At 40.9% G+C, this 11,538-nt stretch overlaps 1 protein-coding gene across 4 annotated transcripts in view; it reads right to left on the bottom strand.

Moving 5' to 3' along the window:
- Window positions 1–235: 235 nt before the first annotated feature.
- The window catches only part of NYAP2 (neuronal tyrosine-phosphorylated phosphoinositide-3-kinase adaptor 2), a 122,164-nt gene continuing 110,861 nt past the window's right edge, over window positions 236–11,538 (bottom strand). For all 4 annotated transcript variants that reach the window (XM_085513552.1, XM_015871429.3, XM_085513551.1 and 1 more), the window contains one exon: window positions 236–4,229. In XM_085513552.1, the coding sequence (XP_085369678.1) occupies window positions 4,002–4,229 (228 nt within the window). In that variant the 3' untranslated portion in view covers window positions 236–4,001. The remainder of the gene's footprint in view (window positions 4,230–11,538) is intronic.

Below are 11,538 nucleotides of genomic sequence, written 5' to 3'. Positions count from 1 at the left end.
GAGCTGAGGATGCCACTCGTGGCATTAGATGCAAATTGGCACGACCTTCAAATGTTAACCTATTAAAGCAATTTGTTCATTTTCTCCAACAAACGATGCGACTACAAATGTGACTCAGGAATGCAATAAATATACAGCTGTGACTTGACTTTTCTTCCAAGCAATCTCTGCCTAATTCCTAGTGAACAATCCAGCTTTAAACTGAAACCATCGAATGAAAATGAACAGCCAACTATTTTAAACTATTGCTTTTTATTATAATTACACCGGAGCACAAATAAATAAGCACTAAAGTATTGTAAAATATCATCAATGCACTAAAGAAAGCAGAATTGATCTTCAAACAACATCTTATTACTTCAGAAGTATCAAAGTACATTTAATTACATCTTACCTAAAAAAATCAAGTACAAAAATGAAAAGAAAATTAATATGTATTTATACTGTGTATATAGAAACGGCTAGTAATATATTATTACAGTTAGCCTCTAGCTACTCCTTACTCCTACACAATCTCAGGCACATACCTGACAATTTCTAATGAAATATGAAAAAAAGCAACATGACATTCAATTTTTAGATATCGGTTAATGTATTACACTGGAATGAACACAGAATGACTTCATTTTTATTTAAAAACCCTGTCATTTAAAAACATAGTGCCGTTGTCCACTTAAAAAATAAATAAAACAACCCAAACAAAAAAAGAACCCATACCATTGTATACCATTTGCTTTGTCAAAAGGAGCAATAAAGTAGACATACATTGGCTAATATACGTAAACACATTTTTAGTGCAAGAATAACAAGACCTGTGACTTTACTGTGCTTTCTTGAAATCACAGTGCACTTTACACAAATTGCTACACAATAATGTTTAACTTCAGGAGTTTAAAGCAAAATAAGTGCATACCAAACAATTTCATATATACAGTCTAAATAAGTGTGTGTATATATGTGATCTGTATGTATATACAGATTGCATATTTATACCGACTACAGCTTCAATGACTGCGCGTAGCTAAGCACTGTCATTCACCCTGTGACACAGAAACTGCTGAGACAATAGGGAACGTGGAGAACAACTGAACAGCGTTCCGATGGTGTGCAGCAGGCAACACGATGCACCGCAACATGAGCAATGGGGTGGGCCAGCCGCCACAGGACACCAGGTCTGTCATGCCCTGGCTGTGTCTGTGACCTTGGGAAACTCCTCAGCCTGAGCCTCATTCCCTCCTCCATATAGCGATTCCTGCAAGCGTGAGGTTCAGTCCACATTTCTAAAGTGCTTGGAAGGTAAGTGCTAAGTTCTGTTTTACTTTTTCACGTAGTGTTGCACTTTAAAACAAAACGCCATTGTTTCCATGGGATACAATGGAGGTCTGGAAGCACACGGGCAGTTATTTAAGGACAACATAAATAGCGTTGAGCAATAAAAGCAAAACAAGGGGTGGCTTCTATGGCAGGCTGAATGTACAAGCGAGTCTGTGACAAGAATGTTTCAATTCCCTGATTGTTATTCCTATTATGCATTGATGTGGAAAGGACACAGTATGAACGCGGTACTGAACTGCTTCTTTCCATGTTTGCTGTCCTCCAGAGGGCATGACAGCACAGCAACCCACAGGTTGGGTCTGCATAGCCAGTGCTCCGTGGGTGTCACATCACTGCCAGACGGTGGTTTTGTTTTGTCACAGCAAGTTTAGTGTAGATGGGGAAAGAGCTGAGCTTTCATGCATGGTTATGGGAAGTTCTTCTCTTGCCACCTAACAAGGAAGACAAAGAACAAACGCTTTCTGAACAATGAACCTGTTATCTCAACAGATTTCTCACAACCAACAAGTTGTCGCCTTGCCAGCAGATTCTGCAGCTTTTTTGTGAGATCTCTGGAGTTTTTCTTCTGCCATTTTCTTTCTTGAAAAGATAAAAGAGAATAAGCAGAATGTACACTTGGCGTAGCGGATGTAACATGTATTCAAAGATTCCTTCACAGCCTCTGGAGTTTTTCACTTCTTCTGTCATTTGGGCCGTGAGGGGGTCTTTAAATCTGCGTTCCAGTTGTGTACCCATTCCTGTCACGGTAGATCCTTAACATACAAATATTTAATGCACACATCTATGAGTATATAGAGAGATACATGCATATATACATATATATGTGTGTATACATATGCATATATACATACACAATAATGCTAATATACATACACACATATAAACACACACTTTGTCTTTTACAGAAATCTCAGTTTGGACATCAAAATATACATTAGTTAGTTATAAAATATTTAAAAACTTTATTTCAGAGGCTGAAAAGAAACTGCTACCGATAAAGCATTACTCAAACTCAAACTTTAGCAATATAGATTACAAAAACCTTCTAAAATTTGATATTTTTGGTTTTTTTGATCAGCAATTACAGCCGTGGCAATGCTGTCAATAGAATTTCAAAGAAAAGCCGATATAACAAGAAGTTTTAAACAACACAACTTTTCTTCTCACAGAATATAATACTAAAATGATTGTTTTAAAGAGGAATTTTGTGCTACCAAATTTCAGACACATAGAAATTTAAATATACAAAATATATGCCATAGATCTTTCTTCTTTTCCCCCACTCCACAGCAGTACAAGCTTCCCTCGTTCTCAACAGCTTCTTCTGGAAGATATTTCACTGCATGGATTTCACCCTCATTGTCAGCTTAAACCATTTCTTTCTCCCGTTAAAACCAGGAGGTCATAATTCTTTGGTCATGACATAATATTCTGTCAAAATGTGTGTAATACCATGCAGGACTCTAAGCCAATTACAGAGGCAGCCAGTAAGATGACGTGGCAGACGTAGGTGAACATGTTACATGGCCTTTGCTTTGAACCCATGTGAAATTGAGGGAGATTTCTGTACCAGCCATCAGGGGGGCTGAATGCCAACCTCCATAGGTAACACGCGGTAATCTGACACAGGACATGCTGCTGGATTTAAAACTAATAAACGTGTAAACAGGTTTTTCACCCTTCTTTTCTGGACCAAAGACAAATGCAGACAGGAGCCGTGGCTGTAATGCCACAGCTGTAACCTGCTAACGAGCGGGTTCCTCGCCACGGGCTGTACGTCGCTCAGTCACAGTGAACCATGGTCTCCACTAGCCAGCTGGATGTCACAGGGAGGAGTTTCTGTTTCAAGGTTTTCTTCCGAAAATCTAGCTTCCCTTGTTGGCAAGCAGTTATAGCTGGAGATGAACCGATTAGGATAAAACCAAGGGCAATCTACTTCATCAACTTTGTGATAAAACTGAAGCAGAGCAATCTGTGTTGTAAATGCAACTTGGGTGTCCACACTGAGCACTCCCATTTGCATGGCCTGCAGTTCTGCTGTTTCATACCAAAACTCTCTCCCTTGTCCAGCCCTCCTCCAAAGAAGCTAAGGACGTCTAACAAGCACAACTCTAGGTAACTTCTACAGCCCTAGCACCGAGTTGTTTTGTACACTGTCCTGTTAAATATAATGTACAACCACATGCTTTTGTACAGAGGCCAAATCTAGGCAGGTAAGAGAAATAAAATGGTGGGGGGGCCAGGGGTCAGGAGGGAACATTGGAATACCACATAGAAAATAGTTAATAAAATCATATGACAGTAACATTATATAGTAAAATTCTTCATAAATTTTTGAATATATATATATATATATATATATTTCAGCAGTGTTATTAGTTTGGGTGTTTTCAATATATTGGCAAAATATTTACATTCTAATATCTTCTGGATCCAAAAAAAAAAAAAAAAAAAAAAAAAAAATCCTGGATAAATATATATGCCTTAATCCAGTTGGAAACTTAGAACTCTCTTTTGATTGACAGGTGAGCACTGTACAGGAGTGTTTCTTTCCTAGGAAGTTCACCACCTGCAGGTAAGTCTTAGTTAGAGCCTTTGCCTCATTAAGAAAGCCGGCTACCTGTGCATGGTGCAATGCAGTGGAGAGAGCATCCTCCACACACCTTTCAGATTGCAGTGTCCCAGAAAACAGTTTGTTGTTTGGAATAAGGAGGAGGGCTATATTTCTTGGTCCCGGTGTTCTTTTTCCAACTCGGCAAAATAGGCATGCTGTCCTGTTTGCAGAGTCCTTTCTCTGATTTCTGTCGAGCTTTTATTTCTTTGCAGAGGCAACGCTTTTTCTCAATCATATCCAGCATTGTATGGTCCCCTTGCAACCACTGCATGCATGTTACCTGTTAGGGGGAGAAAAAGAGAGGAAGAAAGGAAAAAGAAGAAAAAATGTATACAAGTAACTATTTAGCTATAGATTGAAGATGTCGTTTCTTTGTAAGGTTAACACCACCCTTGAAATAATCCCATTTGTCTCAGAACAAAAAAATCTCTACGCCAACAAAAGAAACAAGGCCAAGTTTTCACTTTTTGCTACTACTCTAAAGAAAAATAAGGGCAGTGAGCAGTCCTCATTTTAACTTCTCCAGAGCACTGAAAGCTAATAAAGATGAATGTTTTTGGCACACTAGCACTAGTTGAATTCTAAATGATGGAAAAGATCTTAAAAATGCACATGGATCTTAACAATGTCCTTTAGTTGTGGAAATAAAACATTCTATACGCTCAAGCCTACATTTTATATTGCTTTCCTAATCCAATCTGTCACATTAAAAGCATGCTACTAACACTTCTGAGTATCAAGCTAAATATAGCTTTGTGTTGATTTGTTTTTGTTTTTTAAGTGATTTAATGAACTCCATGAGAATTATATGGATTAACCTATCCCTGTGATGATATTTCATTAACTAGAAGGCTTCAACTGTTTAGAAACTCCATGTCTTCACACATGTAGAATATTTCAAACCAGGATCTTGATCCAACAAAGGAGGTTAGCATATGTTTAGTTGTAAGTATATGTCACAGCCCCGCCAGAGCCTGAGAAAGTGGCTTCATTTGAGTTAGGCAGGGTGCTCATGTGACTAGAAAGAGTTTGTACCTTCAAATGTTTCAGATTGGATCTGAAGTCCCAAATACTAAACTCTTTTGAAAGGGCTTATCATACTCGGATCATACACCGCATACCTGCAAACAGATTTAAAACAGATCTTCCTCTGAGCACATAATCTGCAAATCTGGAGTGATTTCTTAAAGCCTCTCAAAATCTATTTTCCCCACTGGTCATAAATTTTTAAGTAAATACATGCCATGCACTTGCAGGGGCTGTCCAAGAACCATTCTGATCTTGTCATGCAAATGCATGTGTATATTAATGCTTCATCTGCATTTTATGATTCATGAAGGAACACATTTTTGTTAGTATTCAATGACGCATCTGCGTTTCATTCACAAATATCAAAATGCTAAAGGTGGGCATGCACTGAGGTCCTTGCACTGGGGACTGCTCTTCCTACAAGCCAGCAAAGAAACTGCCGTTGACCTCTGTAGTTGGTGTCTGCTTGAAGTGCATTTAGCTGCTCTGGATACATGGATAATGTTCAGAATCATAGCAGGAAATAAAACTAAAAAAATTAATGTGAGAAAAGTAATAAAGAATGCAAAGTACAGAAAAGTAATTTATTTTTTTTTTCACTAACTGGTGGTTTTTAATAGCTGATACAGGATAAAACAATTTTAGATAAAATATCCTTTCTTTATACTGAAACAAAAATATGCTTACCTTGTGTCATACATTAAATAGTTCTTTGAGTAGATCACAGTATGTGTTTTGCTCTTTAATGTTCTATGTATTTACAGATATGTGGGTAACGTATCATGCACCCTTCTTACACCCTCCTGAACTGAACATCTTCAGGAAACCTACCACACGTCTCTTTCTAATCCATTGCTCAGTTTATCCTCAGAAGAGGTTTAACACAGTGCAGGTATGAAACAGGTCATCTGCCCCAACCCAGGACCTTCTCCCTTTGGAGACCTTCTCCCAACCCAGTACCTTCTCCCTTCTCTCTTTGTCCTGGTCCACAACTCATCCCAATGGCAGCACTCATTCCTCCCATCCAGTGACTCCACTGTGGATGAGGCTCTACAAGAGGCAGTTTTCCTGCCACACTGTTCATCAGTGATGCCTTACTACTTACACAGCAGTGTCTTCATTTTGGCTGGGTTTTCCTATGTGGATCAGGACAGGACAACACAGTCTGCACACAATTCATTAAGCAACACATCGACAACACACGGCAGCACACCAACTTCTGGACTGAACTCCAAGGCAGCTGTGTGTGAATGCAGGTGTCCCCTTACAAGCACGGGGAGCCCTTTCCTTTTTATGACTGTTCCATGAGCAAAAAGCCCTCACTTGCACCAAGCGCTGGCAGCCTATGGCCACACATCGACACTGCCCACAACACATCCAAGGGAGTGTGCCTTGGCCACACCACCCACATCCTCACCATGTGGTGCTGGAGTCAGCACAGCATCTTCTCGTACCTAATCCACTTCATGGGATCTGAGGGGACTGAAGCGCGATTTTGACATGCTAAGCTATGAAATACCAATTGCAACTTCACAAAGATAGAAAAGGTGCTGCAGAATGTATCAGTTACACAGACACTCTGCCACCCCCTGCCAAACAGCCCCTAAAATAAACCTAAGTGTAGACAGCTCCAAAATCCCTTTTTATACTGTCCACCATATTGTGAAGCAGTTAGAGAGTCCTTTACCATGAAGAATTTAAGCATTTCTCTTTTCCGGGACACAGGATTTTTAACACTACTTGTGATGGTTTAAACTCTATGTCTGTCTGAGGGCTGTTCCTCACAGAGCACCCTACTGCACAGCGCGCTCCTTTCCAATCACTATACAGAAAATGTGTGTGTGGCATGAAGTGCAGAAAGGAGATATGGAAAATCATTTGCCAAAATGGACTGAGTGAGCATATAGGCTGTTGCTGTGTTTAAGGTATAAGAGAAAAAAAGTCTAAAAGGGAGAAGAAATGTTCATGGCTTTCTTTTTGGTATTTTTCCTCTATTCTAGCATTAATATACAGCAAAATAGCTTTCAGCAAGTGCAAGAGGGACCTGAGAATCATTGCAATAATTGTTGCTACCACAAAATCTCCAACTGCATGATCTCCATTTTCAGCAAGTCCTACACAAACCAAGGGCAGAGCTCTTGGGGCTCCCAGAGCAGCACAGCACTCAGTGGAGCTGTTAAATCCCAGCAGAAACCTGCAATGGCTTCTGCAGGGCTGCTGAGGTGTTTGAAGCCAATGTTTAACACTGGGACTTAGACCTAGTCCTTTCTGTGGCTGCTGAACCAATGGAGCTCTCACTTTGGGCCATAACTACTTCTTCTCATACCCCCCCTCCTTTCACCGCTGTAAAGAAGTAGAGCATTCCTAATACTACACAGCTATATGGTCACCCTGCTTCTGAAGGGTCCCAAAGACCCAAAATTGAACATCCACCAAAATAAAAAGCAAAAAACCTCTTCAACTATTCAAAACTGAATTCTTCGACACAGTTTTATTCATTAGCTTAGGAGAGATCAGTGTGTTGTCACCTTACTTTTCCTATCTGCCCTACTTGTAATATTTTAATTCTCAAAATATTAGCAGTGAACCTTATTATGACCTGTTGAATACCCTCAGATTTTATTCTGGCAGTGCCTCAGAATAAGAAGTCACATTATAGAACCATCTTTCAACTAAGAAAAAACAGTAACTCTGGCAACTTTAACATTCTCAAAATATTGTGCAAAATGTTTTGTTGAAGAACATCTGAGCGAAAGGCAGAGCCCAGAAGGTCACTTCTGGTGAGTGCTTCAGTGCTTTGTGAAGGTCTGAGGCAAATGAGCTGAACAAATTCCTTCCCTTACAAAGTGGGACCCATGTGTTTTTTTGTGTGCAGGTGCCACCAGGAGTCTTAGGGCAGAGGTTTGAAGGGCAGGAAATCTACAGTTGAGTTGCTCTCAGAGGACAGGCCCTCTAACCAGAGGGCAGCACACTCCGTAGCTCTCTACTACATCCAAATTTACCGAGAAAAGTTCATAATCCTGGAGAAGACCCAGAGGAGGCTTTGGGAAACACAGTCCTGCTGCTACTCTCTGCTGTCACTGCAGAGCATTCTCATTTCTGTTGCACTGGTATGGGCTCTGCCTGGCCTTGAGCACTGCATGGCTCCTGCACAGAAGCACTCAAAGTAAGAATATTTAAAGGAAGAAACACAAATGTAAATTAACGTAGCTCTTTTCCAGCTCTTAGCAAAGCGCAACAGATTTGTTCTGAACAGAAACGAAAAGAGAAGAAAACATTATTAAGCAGCTACTAATGGATGTGACTTTCCAAACCTCTTAGCTGCAGTAACAACGCAAACATCTTGCATCTTTTTGTTGGTGACCATTTAAAATGCCAGACAGGATATCCTGGCCCGTCAGGAACTGGAATTTCATCAACAGGACCCAACGCACCACACCAGCAGGTCTTTGTGAGCTGCCAGACACATGCATGCTACCGAAGAAGAATAAAGCAAAATCTTTATGATATATACAAACAAACAATACTATATTGCACGGCCTTTCCAAATGAAAAACAAGAGAGCTGTGAAAAGAAAAATGTGGGAGCCAGACTGAAAATACAGTGAACAATCTCGGAAGCCAGGCCATAATGGTGAAGTGAGGGCTGTATAAATCCATGCCAGTTCACGGTCCTGAGAGGCATTTCAAGAAATGTTACTTTGAAAGGTGCAATACAGTTCCACAAGAGTGCCCACAAAAATATGTGCTGCTAAAAATCCCATGGGGGAGAAGATAATACCGGCCATAAAGTTCAAAAGTGTCGTCCGTTTTCATCAATTGTTGAGTAAACTTTTCTAATATTTGGATTGACCACCCACTATTTTCTCTGGAAACTCTGAGTGTTTTATTGTATATGAATTTCTAATGACCAACAAATAAATAAATAAAATATGGATCACTGTATGAGGGTTTAGACAATGCCATAACCCATGTTTTCTGTGTGATACCTTGGCTGTCAAGTTCTTGCTTTTCCTTTTTTTTTTTTTTTTTTTTTTTTTTAAATGCTTCTGTCTTTTTGGAACTTAAATCAGAAGCAATAGGAGAGTCCCATGATTCGGTGGTGCTTCCATAATCTTTTTCCTAGTACCATAGCTTCCCATTTACTTTGCTGAAATTGAATGTGTTATGGGGCTGAGAAAGATGCCTTCTTCTGGTCCTTATGAGTGTCCTCTCTCTACTATAGGACAGGCAGAGGGGCTGACTTCACTTACACAAAGGATGAGGAACACCGCACCTCACACATGTGATCATGGATGTTGTAAAAACACTCTTCTCTTCATGACAACAGCATATCATAAATAAAATGAAAGCCCAACAGCTGATGTGAGGCTGCAACAAAGTGATCTTAAACCAACTCAAACTATAATGAAACAAAAACATCATCAATGTTTGGAGATTAGTAGCAATGCTTCCTCCATCTGTAAACAAAGCGATCCATGAGCAGTGCAAGCTGTGAGCAGTGCTACCCATCACTCAGCAGAGCCAAGCATGCTGGACTGTTTGGGCAGGCTACAAGTAAAACAAAAAGGCTTTCTGAAAGCCACTTACCATCCTCTGGGAGGAAAAGATACTGCCTCCCTCTTCCCTCTTGCCTGTGCTCATACAGGAACTTCCAAACTCTCTTTCCCACTGAAACACTTGATGGTGCCTTCTCTCATGCACATGGTTCCCAGCCAGCTGGCCGGGAGGTGTCACCAAGGTGCTTCCACTCTGAAGGGTGGCTCCTAGGAGGTAGCTGATTGCCACTGCTGCAGATGGCAGTGGGCTAAGCTAAGTAGCAAGAGTTAGCTCACAATGCGTTCTCTGACAGTCTCAGCTCGACGCGGAGATCCTTTTAGCATGCCTTCGCAAAATGGGAGTTGTCCAATGTAAGAGTTCAGCAGGAATCAGGTTTCAAAGGCTCCGAGATCTTTTCCCATCGGAAGCCAGCAGGAGTTTGCCCAGCCCACCAGCTCCATGGGTCAAACAACTTGACTACAGTTTGTTCAAACAAGTAGTAACATCTCCTCCCTCCCTCCCACCCCCCACCCACCCCTCAAAAAAGAGTTTTTAAAAGCCTCCTGAAAAGCAGTTGGAAAATGACAAGGTTTCTGCTGCTGTTGGCTACAACCACTGCGCTGCAACGAAATGTTACCTCCAGTGGCTGTAAAAGCTGGGAAGTGAGTGTCAAGCTACAGGCTACATCTGCTGCCACTCCTCTGGAACAATATTGACATAAAAGAAGGTGTAATTTGACCCAGCCCAGGCAGTCATTCCCACAGCTCTGCACTGCTACCCAGCTCTCCCGTTCTCACTAAATTCAAAAGAACAATTGGTTATTAATACAGAGTGATTAAAAGTAACAGCGTGTTCAGGATCGCGTAGCACGTGCAAGGTGAGCCGTGAGAGCAGACACTCGCCATGCAGTCAGTGCATGGTAACGCTCCCTCCCAGGGACAGCGGAGCACACAATTGTAAATATGCCTCCGGAAGCATCCAAGGTGTTTCCTAAAGGTGCCCTCTGGGCCCGCAGCACAGTGAGCCCTCTGCACTCCTGTACCCATTGCAAGCACAGGCACACACAGTGCTAAGTGCCACGCAGCCTGCCCTCTCCATTCCTTCACGAGCTCTTCTTTGTAGGGCACACAAGGAAATGTTCCTTTTTTCCTTGAACTGGGAGGAATATTAACCAAAAGAAGCACAGAAGCACGTACCGATGGCCTGTACTAAGTGTATGTTTTCATAAACTCTGCTAGCAGTACATTTCTGATTGACACACAAAACACACCACAGGTGGAAGAAAACATGCATTTCCAGCTTTCTCAAGAATTTTTCCCTTTGTATTTCTAATTCAATGCAAGCCACTGAAAGCCAATTTTCTGCTTTTACAGAAACATCTCTAATGTTACTGGCACAGATCTGGAAGTGAACATTTGCCAGTCAACCTGTCAGTTCTGCTGTGGCAGGAATAATGTAGGTGTTATCACACAGTTGCTGGCATCTCAGTTCTACAAGCCAGGTGATAATATTTTTAAGGACTGGGAAAGACAACACAACAGTTTTAACCACATTTTTGTAATCACTCACTACATATTGAAAGGGTTTCACTGACACCTGATATTTCAACTTCTAAAAGTGCACACGCGTCACATTTTAACATTCAGAGTTGCTGAATTCAATGTTTTGATGTTCCTTATTCCTTATTTCCAAACTTCTGGGATTGTTTTCTTACAATTGACACCATAACAGAAAAACACAAAACAAAACAGGACTCCCTGTAAAAACTATTCTACTGCTTCATGCAGTTCCTGTAATCATACAGTGCAGGAAAGTTGGGGCACCTTTTCTAAATGCAAGAGTTGCTAAGAGACTTTTTGCACTGTGTTCTGCATTCTGACTATTCCAATCCTTAAAAGCACTTAATAAGAATCTTTGGAACTCCAAGAATTCCCAGAGATTCAAGATGATGAACAATTAATGCTTACCTAAAGGTTACATTAGCAAACACTTAGTAAGCCATCAGCACCTCTGACTCCAGAC

This window comes from Coturnix japonica, chromosome 12 (assembly GCF_054131305.1).
Source record: "Coturnix japonica strain WE chromosome 12, WE-NBRP24, whole genome shotgun sequence".
Lineage (NCBI taxonomy): Eukaryota > Metazoa > Chordata > Aves > Galliformes > Phasianidae > Coturnix > Coturnix japonica.
This window is presented reverse-complemented; position numbering and strand designations above follow the sequence as displayed.